The following is a 22393-nucleotide window of genomic DNA, read 5'->3' as shown; positions in this document are numbered from 1 at the left end:
CTGAGTTGATTCTACCTATGGATTGCATGGGTTGTCCCCAGCGGAGTGGTATGCGGTTCCCTAGCAGAATCAGGATGGTTATCCCCAGCAGGTGATATATTGATGTTTCCCCAGTTGAGCCTGGAGGTTGCTATTCCCCTAGCAGGGCCTATGCGAGTATTTCCCCAGTGAAGTCGGCAAGTATCTGGGAGGGTTTCCCGAAGCGGAGTCAGGATTGATATCCCCAGCAAGTCAAAGACTGTTGTATCCCCACAGAGTGTTGGTGGTGCTTATCCCCAGCAGTTTCTCGAGTGGATTGGGTGCAAAGGAGGTTCTTCCCCAGCAAGGGTTGCCTTATTCCCCGCAACAGCGTTATTCCCCAGCAGGGTGGAAATCCGAGTGGTGGCGAGTTCTCAGCAGAGTGTCTCGTATTCCCCAGAAGGGTCCCTTGAGGGGGATGTTTTTGTTTTTTATGCATTCATCATGAAAAAATAACATGGCATATTGCATAGAGAAATGAATAATCGCGTGGCATTTCCATGTTTATGGAGCATTACGCAGAAAAAATCAATCATGCATCATTGCAAGCATAAGCTAGTCTCAAGCCGTGGTTACCGTTTGAGAAGTGGTTCTTGCCAGACAGTGAAGGTGTTGCTCCGAGGAGTTTAGCCTCATGGTTTGACCAAAGGTATTTTCCCAGTAGTACGATACTGGGGGAGGTTTCTGTCGTGCGAGACAGATGGTGAAGGTGTTACTCTGAGGAGTCTAGCATCAGAACGGCAGAGCAGCAAGGTTCCCCAATAGTGCGATATTGGAGGAAATGTTTCCGTCGAGCAGAGATGGAGATGAAATCAAAGGACGTTTTGCGATCAGCGCAATTTTCGGGGTTCAAATGGAGAAAAGGAAATGCTGAGGCATTTTCTGGGGTTCAAATGGAGATGGAGTTGAAGATTTTATCCGGGATGAGGTCCTCAGGATTATCTTCTGTTCATGTGTTACCTTAGACTCTGGCTGAGGCCAATGGAGGTCGTTATAGGTGTCTTCCGAGGAAGAGTTACACATGCTACCTTCTTTATGAAGGTTTACCCTCTGACATGTCGCCCTCAGAGTGGTGTGGTGTAATTTCCGATGTTGCCAGCGGAATTATCACGAGAGATTGGAGAAAAGGGTATGCTGAGGCATTTTCCTGGGGTTCAAACGGAGAAAAGAGATGCTGAGGCATTTTCTGGGGTTCAAATAGAGAAAAGGAGATGTTGCGACATTTTCTGGAGAACGGGGTTCATATTGGCGATCGCGAGTTATCGTCAGGCGACTGGGGTTCAAATTGGAGATCGGGGTTCATTATGTTGGCAAAGAGGAGTGCTGATGCATTTTCTGGGGTTCAAATGCAGAGATCCGAGGATCGTTTGCGCACAGAAAATTTCGGGGTTCAAGAAAAGCAAAAAAGAAAAGAAGAAATGACAATCCCGAGCGGATATGTGGTGTTCAGGCCATAATTCTCCCTGTGTTACCATTTATTTTGGTACCCAGGTCGACGTTGTTTCGGTGATCAGGCCGACTTTCTCCGTTCCAGACGGGTTTCTTCAGAGTTTGTTTCTTCGCCGATGCTGACAGGCGTTGTTAATTATTATCCCACCAGAGTGCAAATTGTTCGTCTGTTCTTGGTATTCAATCACTCTTCATCCTGATCATCCGAAAGCCGAGGCTATTTCGTGTCGACAGGTTCACAGTGGATTGAATAGGGGCAGCTGTAACACCTCAAAATTTGCCCTCCTCTCTTGGGACTAGCATTTAACATATTACATATCATTTTAGGTCATTAGGCATTGCATATTGCATATCATGTGGTTACATTGTGCAAGTCATTCTCCCAAGTCTTGTCCAGCAGGTGAGAAAGTCAAAGTGCAAGCCTAGGGTTTATTGACTGATCATTGGCCATCTGAGGATTGGGCTGTGAATTAGGGTTTTGTGATTCTCAAAGGATATTGGTCTTCATCTTGATTGAAATGATACATCATCATCATCATGGTTTGGTATCATTAGGACATTGAAGCATAGTCCTTGAGATTAGGGTTTTGACCACTGGTCAACCCTAATCAGTTGCATTGGGCCAATCAGGGCATAATCAGGAGATGAGGTTTATGATGGCTATGGGGTTCATTCCATGGTTTTATTGAGATTATTGAGGCTAGGGTTCTATCCTTGAGCCATTTCATCAAGAGTTTGAGGCTCAACTTGATCAGTGCGTAGCCAAATTCATCTATCAATCAGAAAAGTCAACTGTGGTCAACTGTACATGATCTGATGGATTTGGAGGTGGAAATGAGTTGGATACATTTCATTCATGTTGGAACAAGTGTTGAATGACATCTCAAAGCTTAAAACTGAAGAAAATCAAGTCAGGACAAAAACTGCCAAAAATAGCAAGTGACTTGTGATTGAAGTTTCCAAAAATGGAAAGTTTTGGACTTCAAAGCCACGTGTCCAAGGAAGCTTCAAATGAAAATTTGTCCAACATGAAAGTTGTAGATCTTGCTCTCACCTTTCCAAAAAGTCCAAGAACATGAATTTCTCATTTGTGGTTGGCAAGTTATGGATTGATCTAAGCACAAAAAAGTTGAATTTCGAAGGGGCATAACTCTTGATTCACAAGGCCAATTCATGTGGTTCTTTTTTTGAGCAAACTCCATTTGACATGTACTATCATAATCCATCATCACATTTCATGAAAACTCATCACATAAAAAGTCCATTTTTCAAGTGATTTAATTTTAAAAAGTGGAGGGAAAAAGTGATTTTGAGAAATATTCATGGTTTACACATAATTTCACTTGCATTGGCTTACAAACATCATTTGAAACTTGCTTCAAAACATATTTTTTGAGTAAATTTGAAGGAAAATTCATGCACTATTCACCATGCATTTTCATGCATAGGGTGAAAACTCAATTTGCCAAAACACTCCCTAATTCATTCATTTCATTAACATTTGGCTTAAGTGTGATTAGAGAGTGATTAGTAGAGCATATATATACTCTAATCATAACAGAATTGGGGAGGTTAATCATTTTTTCACCATTTTTGGATCTTGAAACTTTTTCCCTCCAAATTTTCTCTCAATCAAAACTTGAAAATTCTCCACATAGCATAGCATTTTTCTTCCATATTCTGGTTTATTGAGTGTAGTGGATGCAGAATCAAGCATTGGATCATCAAATTCGAGCAAAAATTGTGTACATTTCAAGCAAACTCATGAAGATGGAAGTGGAAAATTAATCAAGATCTAGTTCGTTTCAAGCTTCAATTCACACATAAAGCTTCAAGTTATCATCTCAGGAGCTGATTTGGATCGTTTAAAGCCTTGGATCGTGCACATTTAGGGACTGCTCTTCAAGAGGTTCAGTTTTCGAATCTCTCAATTCTTAATTCCATTAACATGTTTAGATAGAGTTTTTCATGCTGATTAATCTGATATAAAATTCGTGTGAAATGGATAAAAAATGAATGAGTTATGCTTGCTTAAAGTTTGACATGTCAAAATGTTTTTGCTCGGATCTCTTAATCCATGGATTGTTAGGTTTAGATATTGATTGATCTGTAATCTACATTGAAAGAGCTTTCTGTTGATGTATGCATCTCAAAATTCTGGAAAATTTTCTGAACACAGCTCCGCCGTCTTCGCGAAGAAGATGGTGGAAACGACAGAACATATAGTACGACATGGGAGCCATGAGTTCCTGGTATTGGGGATGGACATTGGTCTTTACAACACTAGTCTTTCCCTATTTCTTTTTGGTAAATTTTCCTTAGGGCTTCTTAGATCCTTCTTGATTACCAGCAACAACATCGAGAATCTTGCATGTCTTCGGCCCGTTCTCTATGCGTTCGTCGATCGTGACCAAATATGAGAAGTTAGATGTCATGTTTCCAACCATCTTCTCAAAATATGAACCCTGAAGCGTATTCATGAAAATGTATATAATTTTAGACTCGGATAAAGGCGGTTTAACTCGAGCTACCATCTCTCTCCAACACTGTGCGTATTCTTTGAAGGATTTGTTATTTCTTTGAGTTTGGTTTTCCAATTCTAGTATAGTTAGAGCCATATCGATGTTAAATCCAGGGATGCTCCAGACAAGGTGTCTAGGAAGCAATGGATCAACAAAGTGTCATTGTCTATATAAGAGGCAACTTTTTTATAAGTCATGGTCATATGGCTTTTCAGATAGCGCAAGCCCTTGTACTTCTGAAAGTCATGAGCCTTGAATTTTTGAAGCAACACAACATTAAGTACCAAACACAACTCTTTGGAATCCATTCCATGGGCCAATAATCCTTCTATGTTCCTGATTCGTTCCTCCAATAATCGGTAATCACTTGAAGACTTGTTCATATTAGCATAAGCAAAGATCTTATTAGCATACTGAATACCTTGATGAGCATACTAAGGACCATAATTAGCAAACATTTATACCAGGATTGGAAAACTATGCCCCAAGATTAGCAAACTAAGCATATTGCGCCTCAGGATTAGCAAACTAAGCATTAGCGTTAGCATACTGTACCCCAAGGTAGGCATACTATGGACCTATACTAGTATATGGTGCCATAGGATGAGTAGGTGGTACTTCAGAATGAGTAGGATGAACGCCTAGGTGAGGATATTATGTACTAAGCTGGATGTGTTATGGAGGAATCTGGAAGTTGATCAGAGGACCCCTATATTCATTTTCTCTCCCAAATGGTGCTTCGCCAGCCCTGGGTAGAAAATTTTGTTGAGGTTGACATTGAGGAGCTTCATTATTATCGTGATCAATCATTGGTGGAAAACAATTAGGAGGCATTCCCCAAGGATGAGTGGCAATATTCCCATTAACCCGAGGTTGAGGCCCTGGCTGATTAAGAAGGAGAGATCCACCATTGACAATTTGTGGAGTAAACTTATATGGCATCCCCCAGGAATGGACAATGACATTTCTATTAGGCCCATGCAAAGATCCTGACTGGTTAGGTATAGGCTGAATGGCCGCTTCAGTTTCATTCGAGGTTTAAGTAGCAGCTAGAGTGTTATCCTTTTGAGTGTGAAGGAGTTTAAGAATCATATTCATCTTTCCTTGGACCTGACCCAAGTTTTCATTGTAAGTATTCTTCTCTTGTTTAATTTCCGCCATTATCTTTTGACGATTAGCTAAAGTAAGATATTTTCGTCAGAAAATCAACATTTTTTCTGGATGATGCGAAAGAGATGATATGAGAATATTGGTTTTAGAATGAGATGCATGCGTGTATGAATGTATGGATGCAAAAAGGTTATTTTTAGTTTCCAGGGAATCCTGAGATTTTGTCTATTTTTATGAGTAATCGTAAAGCAATGAAAATAAAGACAGAAGATAAGACCAAAAGTCATGCACATGCCAAAATACGAACTTGTAACTGTAGGTACTCTTTCTACCAGTACTCATCTTATTTTGAATGCTCAACAAAGACTAATACTTTTGGATTCCCTAGTGTCACATCTCAAAAAATACAATCCTTTGCGATGGTCGCAGAAAAAATGATTCGAACAGAGTCGCCACCGAACTTTATTTATTTCAGTGAATGAAAGGGAAAATATCTATAAAACCTTTAAAAAAAGAGAATGATCATTGCAATCAAATTCAGGGTTCGGGAGTTGATTACGCAAGAGGAATGTATTAGCACCCATCACGTCTGTTGTACTCAACGGGAACCTTTCAGTCAAACTTGCGATTGAATGTTGTCTTATGTTAATTATTTTCTTCAAATGATAAAAAGTACTAAAGTAAAATGAAATGGGTCACAAAAAGGTTTTTATTAGGGTGCTTGACAATATTGCGAGTCTCGCTCCTACGTATTCTCGGGTACAATGGGGAATCCAAAGCGACATAGTTCTGGGTAAGACAAAAGATACTTTTGGTGTTTTATATTATAGTGCTTGACGAGACGTTGAGTATTGCTCCTACGTATCTCCAGGTGAGATGGAGAACTCAAAGCTACGTAGTTCTTCATAGCCAAGAGTGTTGGTTGATTGATTTTAATGGACGAATGTTTAGGTCGCGTTCTAACGGTTAAACATTAACTGGTTTTCTCACGAAGGGAGACTTAGTGTTTGTTGTATACATGTTAGAAAGGACTAAACAATGTATGTTTCTGAAAAAGGGTTTGATTTATTAAAGGTGTATTGAATTTGAACACATGTCTAGATCGCATTTTAACGGTAAAACATGGGTTTCTTGCTCGCGATGGAGGCTTAAGCGATTGTTTATACACGTTAGAAAGGATTTGAAAAATGTACTCTTGTGAAGGGTTTTCAATCGCACGGGGGTGAGAAAGTAAGTTTGATGTTTTATGTGTTTTTTAAAGGCGAAAGACGAATATTTGATAAGAACGAGACGTGGGCCTCGCGACCAATTATTCGGGGTATTACCGAAATGCTAGACTCCAATTATACCTTTTGCATTCAATGTATTAATTAAATTTTTAATGGACAATGCACATTCAAAAGATTGTTCAAAGATTCCACCAGAATTCTAAACTCCAATGATCCCTCTTTTAGTCCAAGTTATTATGTGTTTTAGAAATGAAAGAGTGAATGGAGAGCTAACTCGAGACGTATGCCTCGAGAGCATTCATTCGAAGATTCAAGGAATGTGAGACCCCAAGAACCTCCTTCTTTTGTGTTTTAAAGAAAGGGTTTTAGGGCTGTGTTTTGATCAGAAAGGGAATTGAATTGTATCAAATCGATTTAATCAAGTTTGAAAATAATACTTAGCGTTGGGCCAATATTCCGCATTATAGAACATGGCTTGGTTTAGGTTATGAAAATGGTTTGAAGTAGATGTAATAATGAAATCGAATTGATGGTTTTTGAAATGATATCGACAATTTTTGATATGATGGTGACATAAGTCGATCAATTTTTAATTATCAAAATCAATTGATTAAAATTTAATTACACCACTTAATTAATATAATCAAAATTAATTATTAAAATTATTTGATTAAATCAAACATTCAAGGTAATTAAAATTAAATATAAAAAATTAACTAATTAATTTAATTAAAGATGATTGAAGTGAATTAACCACAATGTGTTCAAAGTCGGTTTGTACATAGCGACAACAGAATCGAAGTGTCGTGTGTAAGGAACTGAAACACGTCAAAATCATATTAATATCAAATGAAAATTCAGCGGCATAACGATATAAAATTGTCGAATCCGAAGATTAAAAATCCAATTTAAATTGCAACGAATTAAAGCAGCAGCAACCCGATATTATATCTCGATTATTTACATAATTAAAACAATAATATTATAATGAAAGCAATGTATCCAAAACAAACAAACAACCATCAATACTTGCACTTGAAACACAACATAAACAAAATCGACAGAATTATCATCATAATCGATTTGTTGTTGAGTTATGGAAAATAATAATGTAACGTTACCAACACAATAGAAATGCAGCAACTCAACATTATATTCAGCAATACAAATTATGTACACTGTCCACACAAAAAAATCCAGGAATATCACAACAAATTCAAATTGAAATCAAACATCCATGCAACACATCACAATATTTTTGGGGGAGTTTTTTCACTAGGGAGCATTGAATATTGTGAGGCTTCTTTTAGAGCAACACCTTTGTTAGAGACACACCACATATTCACCCAAAATCTTAAGGTGATAGGTGAGTGGGTTTTCTTACTTATAAATGCTCAAGTCTCCATATTACCAACCAATATGGGACTATTATCTATACTACTCACACTTGATACATTCTCAACACTTGATACATTCTCAACACTCCCTCTCAAGTGTGAATCCACAATGCTCCCCCTCAAGTGAAAGCTCTACTTACTTCTCTTGTACCACACTGAACGTTTCTTATTCACCATACTAGCGTCCTTAACACTCTTCAACAAAACGTTTCTTATTCACCACACTGGCGTTGTTGACTTACGATACAAGTATCTAACCAAAGGCTCATGATACCATTTGTTGGGGGAGTTTTTTCACTAGGGAGCATTGAATATTGTGAGGCTTCTTCTTTTAGAGCAACACCTTTGTGAGAGACACGCCATATATTCACCAAAAACCTTAAGGTGATAGGTGAGTGGGTTCTCTCACTTATAAATGCTCAAGTCTCCATATTACCAATCAATGTGGGACTATTATCCCTACTACTCACACTTGATACATTCTCAACAAATATAATGGAGAAATCGATTCATAAAACTACCGCCATGTTGAATACTTACTGTTGTCATAACTCAATAAGATGAACCAACATATCCAAACTTCATGTCTTTCTTTAATCTTTCCAAGCTTTTTGCATCAACAAACTCATCTTAAAAGAAACGTATTATCCACATTGTGGAAGCTGCTACCACTAGATGAAGTTTTATAAAATAAATAACTTGGATCTTCCAATGCCAAAAAAGAAAAACAAGTGCAACTGAATGTTTTAAGCTACTCTCGTCAATTCCAAGCTTATGATAGAGATGAAAACCACAAGATTTTAGTGGATTTGCTCATCCAAAACAAAACGAACCAAAATAAATCAAGCAACAACAACAACATATATGATACTTAACAAATCAAACTCATTACAGTAGCATCAATCAAATAACAAAAAATGAAACAGACAATGAAATCGAATTGAAATCAAATCACACGTTAAAACACAGTAATCAACATAAAACTCAAATGTTACTGACTCCGACTTGAATGTTGAAATTTGTCAAATTCGAACAGAGTAATGCATGACTGAAATTAATATAACCTTAATTCGAAACAACGATAATACTCTAAATGGAACAACAATGAGTAGACCGATTCATAAAAGTGGAAGCGAATATGAACCTTCAAATCACACAATACCAAAATTACATTAACAAGAGTGCAATGAACCTAGCACGGTGGTCGTCGAAAAACATTGTTGTCAAAATAGTTGCTAAGTATGAGGCTCTGGTTGTTGGCAGACCTGTTTGTATGTGAGTGTGTTAGTTTCAGGTGGTTTTGTATATGGATCCTCAAAGGTTTTGAAGGTTAGATTTGGAGGTTTTTCATTGATGATGATGAGTATCTGGTGAAAGAGAAACAATGAAAGTGGTGTCAAAAACACAATGGTGGAGAAAATAAGAAGATGAATAAGAGTGATGAATCGATTTGTAATGGCTAAGAAGGTTTAGAAGTATGAGGGAAAAACAAAGCAGTTCAATTTTGGTTGTTCATTATAATTGTGAGGCGGGTATGTTGTGAAATGGTGGTTATGATGAAGAGGTTGCACGCGGATGTGATATTCAGTGGGTGAGGGAGTAATGGAGGGGAGGTTGCAAATCAATGGTAAATGGTGTTCGTGTAGTTGAGCGAGGTTCTCTGGATTGGAGTTATCACCGGAAGTGAAGGGATATTATGATGGTGAGATTCATATATTGGACGGTTAATGAATTTGGAGGAGGCAAAAGGTTATAGTAGTGAGGAGTTTTGATGTTTGATGAAGCAGAGAGAAGGACAGTATTATTGAGGAGCTAAGATGAGTGATGACTTGAATGGTTGATGGTGATTTGAGATGGGAAAATGAGGGTGCGAGTTGGTGGTGACTTAAAATAAGAGAAAGATAATTCTTATATTTCTTCCCTTTTTATCTTGCATTTCCTTTATTTAAAGAGAGTATCTGGGTTTTTTCTTCAAAAAGTAAGGTGAGTGAGAGCTAATAATTTTGTTGCCAGGGTGTGAGTGGTCCCAAAATTTCAATCTTTGAGAGAGGTCACATGGAGAAGAATTTGTGAGAGGATGGGATGCGTTTGGATCTCCTTTGCCAGCATAACCATTTTTTTTGCTTCCTCTTTCTATTGGGACACATGTCCCTTAGTCATTGGATAAGAGGAAATATTTTCTTATTCTGATTTTCTTTGTTATTAAAATTAATATTATTTCTAATTTTGATTGGATGATGGAAATAAACAAGGTTCTAAACATGTGCCTTTGATTAATTTGAATCAATGATCTATATTAAACCAAACAAGCACACATTATTTAAAATGCTAAATTTTCCCTTTTTAGAAGCTTTAATTAATTTAAATGAGATTAAATTAATTAAAATAACTAAAATTCACACATATTTAAATAAATATGGTAAAAGTAAAATGAAATGGTAGAAAAATCAATTTAATTATTCTAAACAAATTGACAAAAGAATAAAAATAAAATGACTGAATATGAATAAAAATTGAGCACAAAAGTGTTGGAAAAATTAAAATAAATGCACTAAAAAAATCAGTGTGAAATAAACTTCTTATAAATATATAGGTTTTGATCAAATTTTGAAATAAAAAATGACCGATAAAATAGACTCGGGCAGGTCAAAATGCAATTGAAAAAGTAGTCAGAAAAATAAAATGAGCACGTCAGGTTAAACTATGCAAAACATAAATTAATAAAACTGACGTTTGCAGACCCGATCATTAAGTTTTTTTACCCGCTAATTTTATGTATATTTGATAAACAATTCAACCGGTCTGTCTGTAGATCCGAAAATTTATTCTAGTCAACATTTTAGGCATTATGCATGGTGAAAGACATGTTATGCTACGCAAGTGATGCAAAGTAAAGATAAAGTCGGATGCATGATAGTTTTAAAATGCCCAAATAAAATTGGGGTATGACACCTAAAAATGGTATCCATATGCTAAATTAGTTTTTCACGATGATATGATGTAATAATATGCAACATCATAGGTTCAAAGTTTCGACATATTCTAGATAAACTGCATATGATTCTCAAGGTAGGTAGAACTTTAGGTTTCCTGCAAAAATCCTATATCCCTATAACATGTAGGTTCTAGTCTTTAAAATGGTGGTCCCTGAAAAGGCCTCTCAGGGTCACATATTCAAATGAAAATACCTTGCTGTAACAAATGCTTTCAGGATAGTGGTACTTCCAAGTGAATCTAGTTTGGGTGTGGGTCTCGTGTCAAACCAACGCACGAAACACAAGTCAAAATGGCTATCCACGATTCTATCATGCGTGTATACTCAAGCTTGGGTATGGAGCTTTTCTCTCAAGGAGCATCATGAAACCCAATCCTCAATAGAGAATATAACAAATATCCAAAATATAATGAATATATAAAAGCAATAAAGATGAAATAAAACAAATCAAGTAAAGAAATAAAGATATACACACAAACATGCAAAGAAAACAAACAAAATTTGGCTTGACTTGCTTAATGAATCCCCAACAGAGTCGTGAGCTATCGTAGCGTGAAAAATATCTGAGTCTATCGCACGCTTGAAATACAACATTGTTGCCACTGAATTTTATTTATTATTTTCTTTAGAATTCCCTTTTTTTTAACATTAAATTAGTACCCTAAGCATTATTAAGATTTGTATAATTAGTTTTAGGATGAAATTTCTTAATTAGAATTAGGTTAGAAATTAGGGTTTTTGTGATATTGATCTTAATTTCTTTGCTTCAAAATCCACAAAAGTTATGATGAGCTTGGATTATTAGATTGACCTGATTTTCTTGCATGCCCCTTTACTGATTTAATTAATTAATTAAATACATTTTTGGTCAATTAACTAAGTTAATGACCTTAGGATATTGATCATGTTAGACACTAGAAAATGGGTAGACAATTACATGATCCCTTAAGAGCTTATTCAATTAGGTGGTTAAAAGCCCCTTAATCACTTAATTTAAATTAGATTGACACTAGGAATTGTACTAAGTGTGATTCCTTGGGTCAAATGCAAATCCCTCATGATCAAAACCCTAAAAAGATAGGATAATTAATGCATGACAATATTATGTTTTATTCTCCATTTTTGGTACCATGTCCCATTCATTTTAACCTTTGTCTTTTTCTTTATCCATTTAAAAGTAAAAGCTTTTTTTCTCAATAAACCATGAAATACCTAAAAAATACGATGTGAATTGTATGCCACGAGCCTTAAGAAACGAAGAATGAGAGAGTGTATTCATATCCTCGTTCTTAATATATTTGGATACATGATGCATGACCCAGTTGTTCAAAGTATTCATCCCCATTCATAGACTTTAGTGCAATTCAAATCAGGGCATATTTTCATAATAAAAGTAAGAAAAATGAGGAGGGTATATGCTCTCTCTCCCTCAATGATTCAGACACTGTTATAGAGCTCCCTATCTGAATATTCGTCTTCAGACTAAAATAAATCACAACCAATATCAAAAGTGTTCCATAATCATTCTCTCTTGGTTCCGATACAACGTCTCTTGGTTTTGACACTTGTACTCTTTATTTTCCCCTTTGCCTTATTAATCCCCTTGTTTGGACAAACTCTCTTTCTTTTTCCCGTTTTCCTTGTTAATCCCCTGGTTTAGGAAAATTCTTATTCCTTTTCTCATTTGCCTTGTTAATCTCTGATTTAGGCAAACATTTACAATTTATTGTCCTTTGTTCAAACACCACATTTACAGTTCTTTGTCCTTGGTTCAGACACCATCTGTAGAATTTTCTGTTTTCTGGTTTAAACACCACCTTTACAATTCTTTGTCATTGGTTCAAGCCAAACAATAATTTTTTTCATAAAAGAACTGTTATAATCTACTCCTTAATAGTCAAACTAACAACTTAGAGCATCTGAACTAGGATCAAACAACTAACATCAAAATACTTCTAGGATACGATTATAACATCGTTCCATAAAATCAACCAACAAATACTTATTTTCTACCCCACAAACTAGAGAGCTCTGATTTTCTCATTGCACCATGAGAATACGTATGCACATGATTTCAAAATCTTGGCGAGAACATTAATTAAAAACTTATTTTCCCCTTAATTAAAATCAATCACAAGTAACCTTTAGATAATAACATCCATATGCACAAAGAATAATCAAAATGGTCCACATTGAGTATAACGAATACGAGGGATGCTAATACATTCCCTTTGCATAACCAAATTTCTTACCCCTTTCTCTTCCTTTTGGATTTTATTGATATTTTCCCTTTCTCTTAGAATAAATAAAATTCAGTGGTGACTTTGTTGTATTTCAAGTGTGCAATGCGCTAGGGTATTTTTTGTACCACAACACATATGATCTTGAAAGCCTTAATAAACCTTTAGTTGTTTGACATAATCTAGAAGGGAACGGTGTTTGCAATTGCCAAAACCTATGCTCTGAACAAGGTAAAGGAAACCAAAACCCCAAATCTTGGACGACGAGAATGTGCAGATAGAAAAAAGGATTGGGTGAGTCTGGGCGGGCGACTATGTCGACTAACCCCTCCTCAAAATGTGCTTTCAGAATAACGTTGTCCTCGTCGCCAGAGCCGAAGAGGGTGATATGACTCTGAAATAAGGCACCCCTCTCCTTATAAGTATATTGTTGAGCTTAATTAGTTTCTTGGGATTTCCTGGTAAAAAATAGGAAGAAAAAGTGTCAATATCACTTGTAGAACTACTAATGCTCTCGTAACTCCCAGACACGCATATTTATAAAAGCTTATAGTCGATTGACTCATTTGTTTGCTCAACATTCTTCAGGTAACACAAATACATTTATGTGCATGTTCTATTATTGTAAATCTCATCCTCTTACCACTATCATATAAATTCTTAATGATTTCCCTTAATAGAAAATGAGAATTCAAAGAGTAAAAGCTTATACCCGCATAAGAAGTTAAGGAGGTTGATCTTGGGTAGGTTTGAAGGCAATTTCACTCTAAGCTTGGTGAGGATTCAAGTGTAAGTTTGAAGAAGTAAATTATACCTAATAGGTAATGAGTAACCTCTCACTAGGAACATTATCACTTGCTGGAAGATTCCCTACGTTTTTGCCTCGTGCAGGGAATCCGGATCGATTTGGATTCTCAAGACAAGTTAATCATTAGTTACATTTAATGTTGAACGTGCGTTTGTCTATGACGCTTGAAGGACTTGCCCGAAGCTCTACTTTAGGAACTTGCCCCAAGGATGATCTAAAAAGCTCTTTAGGGATGTTTATTGGGATATTTGGTAAACAACTGCTAGTCTCTTATTAAAGATTACTTGCAGGATCAACTAGGGAATCATAGGACATAATGCTAAAGCCTCTTGTTTATTGTTTTGCGTAAAAATGTCAAAGATTTCGACTTAGTCAAAATAGTTGAGAAAAGTAGTGATTTCGACAATGTAGAAAAGGTAAAAGTTTGTAAAGTAAATGTAAAGTAAAAATGCAATTAAAAAAAGGAATGAAGGCAAATTGGCAGAGATCATAAACTGGAATAAAATACTTTGCATTTGAATGAAAATGGTGTTTCAAGATTTATAAGTTTTCTTAATGAACTTGTTTCTTTCTGACACTGATACTTTGAGTATTTGTGAGATTTTGTAGTAAAATCAAATGAACACCCCAAATTCTAACACTAGAGTCCCTATTTATACAAGTGTAAAATAACTATTTTCTGACGTTCATTTCTCCACCCTTCACCACATAGATCCTTGCATACACCTCGCTTCTGAATGTTCTCCACGTGTTCCTCGGGATAAGACTAATAAGTAGTTATTTACTTGAACAAAATACTTCTTCGCACCCAAGTAATTTCTATTCGACACAGTCGAAAACCCAAATCTTCATGTCGACGAAATGTTAGAAGAAATGTTTATTTTCTTGAAAAATCCAAAGTCTCATTTGCACCTCTCCTCTTGAAACTTTGATTGTTGCACCATAACATTTCGATAAACATCTAAATAACCTTAACTTGCTCCAAGTTTTCTAACTGTACTAAGATTTTTTCTCTTGTCAAAAACCCCAGCTAACAAATTGCCCCATAAAAAGGCTTATTTCGACGAAAAGGAGATATGAGTGTTTTTTACTTTCTCAAACACTATTTCAACCAGTAGACTGGCGTCATGGACATCATGACCTTTCCATCAATCGTCACCTCGAAAACATGTGATTTCCCACTAACCCATAACTCCCCATCATGGTTCCGTCTTCGTAGGGTGTCATGGATAGGTGTACAAAAATCGTTTCAATTTTGCCTTTAAAATGGTGGCACGTGTCAATAAAGTTTATGTTATTTGTCAAGCAAAAACTAAAGGGTTTTTTATTCTTACAATATAAATACCTCCTTTTTCACACTTATTCTCTTTTTCCACCCATTGCTATCCGAAACTTCATCTTTAAAATTTATTTTTCTTCAAACAATCAAATCCATGTTTATAACAATGGCTTCTAAAACGAAGAACACCAAAGCAACCAAAGAATCCCTTCAGTTAACTCGCATGCTCCCATTTTCCACTTGCATTGGAAATCAATAGTGAGTACCACAGCCTCCTAACTACGAAGAGAAACTTTGAATCTACAAATCCCAGGTAATCATTCCTTACTCCATTTTTGGAAAAACCCATGCACTTATGGGTCAAATGTCTGATCCTTCTGTAGATCTTACAAAGATTAGGGATTTCCCCCTTCTTATCATAGGACTAAACCCATGGTTAGTATTAAGGAACCTTTAAACATAGAATATATGACTGTCACCTTACATGTTTTCTATTCAGCGTCTCCCACTAAAAAGAATGAGGATTACATCCCATGTCTGAACAATATTGAGGCAAAAATGAGTGAAATCTGGAAGTTGAAAGGTATTTTCGACTTAATTCAATTGTCGAGAACTTGTCCATCTTATTGCCAAAACATGATGGTCGCCTCTTTGTACTTTTGGGAAAGTATTACCAACACCTTCCAACTTCCATGTGGAATGGTAACACCCACCCTTTTTGATATAACAACCATTACGGGTCTTCGTCCAACTAACAACAATTTTGATCCTATTGAGAGAGAGAGGAAAACACCATAAGCTTCGACACGAACCGTGCTAGTTTTGACAAATATATTAAGGATTATCATGTTACTGACAATCCTGAAGTCTCTGACGAAGAACACGTTGTCTTCCTCGCTATGTGACTGTCGAGATGCATATTTTGTTGCTAGTATTTGAAGGTAGTAAAGAGATATCTAACCTTATCCAGTCAACTACACGAAGGCCACAACATTTACCTTAGCCAATTAACTATAAGATCACTTTATGAACCTTTAGGAGTAACCACTGATGTTCTAAAAAACCTCAAACCCAAAGACAATTTATTGTTGTCTAGACCATTCTAGCGCAGATGAATGCCACATTTGAAATTTCTCTGAATGCGCATTGAAGGTGTTCGACTGACCTAAATGACTCTAACTAATAAGAACATATCAGATCGAGAAACATTTTCGTCCTATTTTATGATATTCGTCAAACGCTATCACTTCAACCCAAAAATTTAAAAGGTGTTATATACTAGTACTACTACTAATAAATATAAAAAATATTAAATAAGTTTATTATTATTAATAATAATATTTTGGCTACAAAAAGAGTGAATTCTTTTGACATAAATAATATTGTGTGATGGAACAAGAAACAAATTGCAGTCTAGATTATGCCACCAAAGAAGGGCCATGGATTATAATTTAATCTAAGGGTTAGAAATGAACCAGAAAGCATGAGATGATTCTAGAATACGTGTAACCACATATAACATTATAAACCAACCCTCATCCTTCCCCACTTTCATAAACCCATTTCTTCCTTCATTTTTCGTTACCTACTAGTTTCTCTCTTCTTACCCTCATCCACTCTACTTTCTACTTGTCTTTCTATCCTCCAAATTAGGGTTAGGGTTTCATCTTATCTCTTCACTCTTCACTCTTCACTCATGGCTTCTTCTGCTCAAATACACGGTCTCGGAACCGCTTCTTTCTCTTCCCTCAAAAAACCCTCTTCCATTTCCGGTAATTCCAAAACCCTTTTCTTCGGTCAGCGACTCAATTCCAACCACTCTCCCTTCACCCGCGCCGCATTCCCTAAATTAAGTAGCAAAACCTTTAAGAAGGGTTTCACTTTGAGAGTTGTCAGTGAGAAAGTCGTTGGTATCGATTTGGGAACCACCAATTCCGCCGTCGCCGCCATGGAAGGTGGAAAACCTACTATAATTACCAACGCTGAAGGTCAGAGAACCACGCCATCTGTGGTGGCGTACACCAAGAACGGTGATAGGTTGGTCGGTCAAATTGCCAAGCGGCAGGCGGTTGTGAATCCCGAGAACACGTTTTTCTCCGTCAAGAGGTTTATTGGACGGAAGATGTCTGAGGTTGACGAAGAGTCAAAGCAGGTCTCTTACAGAGTTATCAGAGACGATAACGGCAACGTTAAACTCGATTGTCCTGCTATCGGTAAATCTTTTGCAGCTGAAGAAATTTCTGCTCAGGTACTTTTCATTTCTGTTTTTCCATGAATTGTTCTTCGTATGTTATGTTATACGATTACTTGCTTTGTTTGTTCTTAGGTTAGTTATGTTATATGTATTTATTTGATGATATTTGAAATGTTTATATAGGTTTTAAGGAAGCTTGTTGATGATGCTTCAAAATTTTTGAATGATAAAGTAACCAAGGCTGTGGTTACTGTGCCTGCTTACTTCAATGATTCACAAAGGACTGCTACAAAGGATGCTGGAAGAATAGCTGGTCTTGAAGTTCTTAGAATCATCAATGAACCAACTGCCGCATCCTTGGCTTATGGTTTTGAAAGGAAAAACAATGAAACTATTTTGGTATTTGACCTTGGAGGTGGTACTTTTGATGTCTCAGGTATTGGAAGCCTTTCTTTGCAGTTTTTGATTTGATAGGGTTTGAGACATGTATGCTTATTGGTATTTGATTTTGTTTCAGTGCTCGAGGTTGGTGACGGAGTCTTTGAGGTGCTGTCTACTTCTGGTGACACACACTTGGGTGGTGATGATTTTGATAAGGTTGGACTTGTTCTTCCTTACTTTGTATTGTTAATTATTATAAGTTGGTTAATGTGGTGATACACATTAGTTGAGTGTTCTTATTTTCATCTGTTGGTTTTATTATAGAGAGTTGTTGATTGGCTGGCTGGTGACTTCAAGAGAGATGAAGGTATAGACCTTTTGAAAGACAAACAAGCTCTTCAACGTCTTACTGAGACAGCTGAGAAGGCAAAAATGGAGCTTTCATCATTGTCTCAAACAAACATCAGGTATTTGCTTTGTCATGGAGCAATTTGCACCCAATTTTTGTAGTTTCCGAGTGTGCTTAGTAATCCTTGTGCAAATTACTAAGCTAATTAATATTTGTGTTTTCAGTTTGCCATTCATAACTGCCACAGCAGATGGCCCCAAACATATTGAGACCACTCTTACAAGAGCTAAATTCGAAGAGCTGTGTTCAGATCTCCTTGACAGGTAAAAATAATTTACTGAATCCATTTTCACCCTCCAATTTAAAATACCCTGTCCCCGAGCTTGTTTGTTTCATACAGATATTCTAGCTTAAACTATTCATATATATTAATATTTGTATGAATTGTGTTTCAGACTTAGGACACCAGTGGAAAATTCCTTGAGGGATGCAAAGCTTTCAATTAAGGATATTGATGAGGTGATTCTTGTTGGTGGATCAACACGTATTCCTGCTGTTCAGGAGCTTGTAAAGAAGCTGATTGGGAAGGATCCAAATGTCACTGTTAATCCAGATGAGGTGGTTGCCCTTGGAGCTGCTGTTCAGGTAGGGCTAGCCTTTCTCACAGTCCAATGATGCAGTTTTTCCAATTTATATTAAGCTGTAGTTAAGCAGGAAAGAATGTTTGTTTGATTGGAGTGCCATTAAAAAATTGTTTGGATACTATGTTTTAATTGTTGATTATTATTATTATCACCATCCTCATGTTTAATTTCGGTTGATTTTAGGCTGGTGTTTTGGCTGGAGATGTTAGTGACATTGTGCTGTTGGATGTTTCTCCACTGTCATTGGGGTTGGAAACTCTTGGTGGTGTGATGACCAAGATTATTCCAAGAAACACTACCCTTCCCACTTCAAAATCAGAGGTTTTCTCTACTGCTGCTGATGGGCAGACAAGTGTAGAAATCAATGTCCTTCAAGGCGAGAGAGAATTTGTTAGGGACAATAAATCTCTTGGTAGCTTCCGTTTAGACGGTATCCCTCCCGCTCCTCGTGGGGTTCCTCAAATCGAGGTGAAATTTGACATTGATGCAAATGGTATTCTATCGGTTGCTGCCATAGACAAGGGCACAGGAAAGAAACAAGATATTACCATTACTGGTGCCAGCACTTTGCCTGGTGATGAGGTATCTTCTATTACCATTACAGGATGATTTTGTGAATGACTCCTCCTTATATGATTATAACGGGAAACAGTTCTGATGCTTATCTCTTGAATGATTTGCAGGTTGAGAGAATGGTGAGCGAGGCAGAGAGATTTTCAAAAGAGGACAAAGAAAAGAGGGAAGCAATTGACACCAAGAACCAGGCAGACTCTGTTGTCTACCAGACTGAGAAGCAATTGAAAGAGCTAGGAGAGAAAGTTCCCGCCCCTGTTAAAGAGAAGGTGGAAGCTAAACTGGGAGAACTTAAAGAAGCTATTACCGGTGGTTCGACTCAAACTATTAAAGATGCCTTGGCTGCCCTCAACCAGGAAGTTATGCAGCTTGGTCAGTCTCTATATAACCAACCTGGAGCTGCAGGACAAGCAGGACCTACACCACCAGGTAGTGAGTCTGGCCCCTCAGAATCGTCAGGCAAGGAGGGACCTGAAGGAGATGTGATTGATGCTGATTTTACAGACTCTAAATGAGTTAATAGAGATTATTGAATAGGGATTATTTTTATTTTATGCTTCTCCTGTGCTAAATTCTTAGGGATTTTTGTCAATTGAGTGCGAGCGGATCTTCTCTTAATATAATTAGACTTTATTTGTTTATTATAGGTGCTCATTGACGCACACGTTTCTGTATCTTTTGGAAATTTTGTCTGAATTACATGTATTGTGGATGGAGTTTACAGGCCGAAAATGTTGTAATTTGATATAAGAAAAATAAGATAAATTTGCCTGAACCTATTAGAAGAAATGACACTACTACTTTGCTTCCTAAAAAAGGAATGATCGTTTGCATGTTAATCAGAAATGCAAGATCCTCTTAGATAGCAACGTAAGCAGCAGATACTTGAACCCAATAATAATAATAGTATCCGAAGTAGACAATCTAATCTATGAATTTGTTAGTTCCTTAGAATGGAACCAAATAAAACGAAAAACTACAATTACTGATTTACAACAGTTCGGTTCTAATGTACATATATACAAATGGATGAAAGAATGTAGTTGAGGAAAGAGGAGGAGAGGAATGAAGTGATAGTCATTCACCTAAATAAGAGGAGAGGAATGAAGTGATAGTCATTCACCTAAATACGTTCTGGGACTCCGGGGGACTGATGGAATAACATGACCAACTGAATCATCATGGTATGCATAACCTTTATGGGGTCTGTTTGCATTAGAGTAATAGTAATTCATACCCCTACTACTGCTACTACTCATATTATCTGTCATCATATTCATACTCATCTGAGATGGAGATATCCTTCCCATTCCCATTCCCATTCCAATCCCTACTTCATGTATTGGTCTAAGTCCACCAACAAGAGAGAGTTGCTGGTATTGATAATGACTACTCCTACTTCTACTAATACCGTGATTATGCGGTTGCTGCTGCTGCTGCTGTAACTGTTGTGTATTATTGTAGCTGTTTGTAAGGCTGGATAAACTTGGAGAGCTTCTCACTCTCTGCATTGAAACCATACCCTTCTGTAACTGCTGCATACCTTGGTAGTGGAACGGTGATTCCCCGCTAGTACATCCATCTGGAGAGGTTGATTTTGGCGAAGAACACGTAGAGCAAGCCGCATATTTAGAGCCGGGGCTTGGGCGTATGATTCCGTTGATGGCATCAAGGTAACGCTGTTCTAAGAAATATGGTTCAACAGGAAGTGAATGTGGTGCTGCTTGTTGCATTTGCATCTGACTCTGGTTGTCAACTATCAATGGCTTCAAAGGAAACAGAAATGTGCGAAGCAATGATGATCCACTACTCTCGTGCCGATCAAGTTCCGTAATCATGTGCTTCAAGTCATCTTCTGTTCTAACAGACACCAATGTATCAAGTTCTTCAGGAATCACCTGGTACTTCAACACCACCTCGCCATCAACCACGCCACTCACCTTCTTCATCATATCTGATTACATACATTACTACATTATCATTATAATCACAAATTTCTTTTGTCATTGTAATAGAATGGAATATACATACCTGCGAAAGTGGCGTCGCGGGGAATACAAATGACGCGAGTCTCGCCGCCTACATACTTAAGGACTCCATCGGAGGGCCTAGGAAGAACCTTTCCGCCATAACTGCAAAGGAATTTGACTCTATTCCTGGGAGATTCATCCTCCATTTTCTCCATGTATTGTTGTGTTTTGTTCCTTGCGGAGAGTGATTTTGGGGTGAAAGAAAAGGATATAGATAGATAGATTAGATAAAGATCACAGGAATGGATTAAATTTAGTTATGCTATTTCTTTGCTTTCGCTTTTTCCTATTTATTATTAGTATATTTCTATTTCTTCTGAATTCAACTTTTAACAACTCCCCCTTTCAAAATTGAACGGACGTGGAAAATCATATATCTTATTATTTTACTATTTTAGCCTTCGACTTATCAGCCATAGCCATGGTGGATGATATCATCTCATCAACATCATCAAATTGAAGTAATGTATTTGATGCTCTACAATTATAATTGATTAGGGTAGCATCTTTTAGTTCACCCTTCATACCCTTTGGTCCACTTCGACTGCTTCAGAAATAGGTAGCAATTTCATTAGATTCAATTTTGTCTGAATGAATTCAGTTCATATGACACCACACAAAACCATATATTGCTGCATTTTATAGCTTAATTTTAGTTTACATGTATATTAATTACTAATCAACAAGAAGGCAAAGAAAAACACAATACTTAATTCCTTCATGTCTATACATACTACATGTTCTAAGACAAATTTTAGTATTAGTTGAAGAAAATGGCATGAGTCAAACCAATCAAAGGCAAAGCAATAAGAATTCTTAATGCCGGACAACAAATAAAATGAACATAAAGTTACACGAATGCCGTTTGTTTTGTTTTTTTTTAAATATTTTTTATATTGTAATATAATTTTGTGTAAAAATAATTTACACAAAATTTTCATAAATTTTTTGAATGAAAATTTAGTTTGAATATTTATTTTTAAAAGATTATATTAGATATTTCATCATTTTATTAGAATTTTTGTTAGATATCAAAATTTTAAAAAATCTCTTAATTTTGAATTTATTTAAAATAGTCTTTTATAAAAAATATTTTTTTTTAAAAAAATTGTAATTTTAACTATATTTTGATCTTCAATTACATAATTTATGTTATTTGATGTCAAAATTAATCA

At 36.5% G+C, this 22393-nt stretch overlaps 2 protein-coding genes across 3 annotated transcripts; one reads left to right on the top strand and one right to left on the bottom strand.

Moving 5' to 3' along the window:
• Window positions 1-16588: 16588 nt before the first annotated feature.
• Window positions 16589-20139, top strand: LOC127086043 (stromal 70 kDa heat shock-related protein, chloroplastic). The gene is made up of 8 exons (NM_001426909.1): window positions 16589-17295; window positions 17425-17677; window positions 17759-17838; window positions 17947-18089; window positions 18196-18294; window positions 18427-18616; window positions 18799-19197; window positions 19299-20139. Exons 1-8 carry the CDS (start codon window positions 16744-16746, stop codon window positions 19701-19703), a joined length of 2121 nt encoding a protein of 706 aa, NP_001413838.1. The 5' UTR covers window positions 16589-16743; the 3' UTR covers window positions 19704-20139.
• LOC127086055 (uncharacterized) lies at window positions 20105-21485 on the bottom strand. Of its 2 annotated transcripts, XM_051026738.1 has the most exons (3): window positions 21220-21485; window positions 20312-21142; window positions 20105-20273 (listed from the first exon to the last, which is right to left on the bottom strand). In XM_051026738.1, exons 1-3 carry the CDS (start codon window positions 21371-21373, stop codon window positions 20266-20268), a joined length of 993 nt encoding a protein of 330 aa, XP_050882695.1. In that variant the 5' UTR covers window positions 21374-21485; the 3' UTR covers window positions 20105-20265. The 2 variants fall into 2 exon arrangements, with proteins under 2 accessions (XP_050882695.1, XP_050882704.1); XM_051026747.1 differs by lacking the exon at window positions 20105-20273 and having other exon boundaries at window positions 20304-21142.
• Between the last annotated feature and the right edge of the window lie 908 nt (window positions 21486-22393).

This window comes from Lathyrus oleraceus, chromosome 1 (genome assembly GCF_024323335.1).
Source record: "Lathyrus oleraceus cultivar Zhongwan6 chromosome 1, CAAS_Psat_ZW6_1.0, whole genome shotgun sequence".
Lineage (NCBI taxonomy): Eukaryota > Viridiplantae > Streptophyta > Magnoliopsida > Fabales > Fabaceae > Lathyrus > Lathyrus oleraceus.
This window is presented reverse-complemented; position numbering and strand designations above follow the sequence as displayed.

Excerpts from the sequence above, each read along its gene's own strand:
- LOC127086043 (NM_001426909.1), top strand. The coding sequence starts at position 16,744 with ATGGCTTCTTCTGCTCAAATACACGGTCTCGGAACCGCTTCTTTCTCT. Across the intron at positions 17,678-17,758 it reads TGGTACTTTTGATGTCTCAG|TGCTCGAGGTTGGTGACGGA; the intron begins GTATTGGAAGCC and ends ATTTTGTTTCAG. Across the intron at positions 18,617-18,798 it reads CCCTTGGAGCTGCTGTTCAG|GCTGGTGTTTTGGCTGGAGA; the intron begins GTAGGGCTAGCC and ends GGTTGATTTTAG.
- LOC127086055 (XM_051026738.1), bottom strand. The coding sequence starts at position 21,373 with ATGGAGAAAATGGAGGATGAATCTCCCAGGAATAGAGTCAAATTCCTT. Across the intron at positions 21,143-21,219 it reads CCGCGACGCCACTTTCGCAG|ATATGATGAAGAAGGTGAGT; the intron begins GTATGTATATTC and ends GTATGTAATCAG.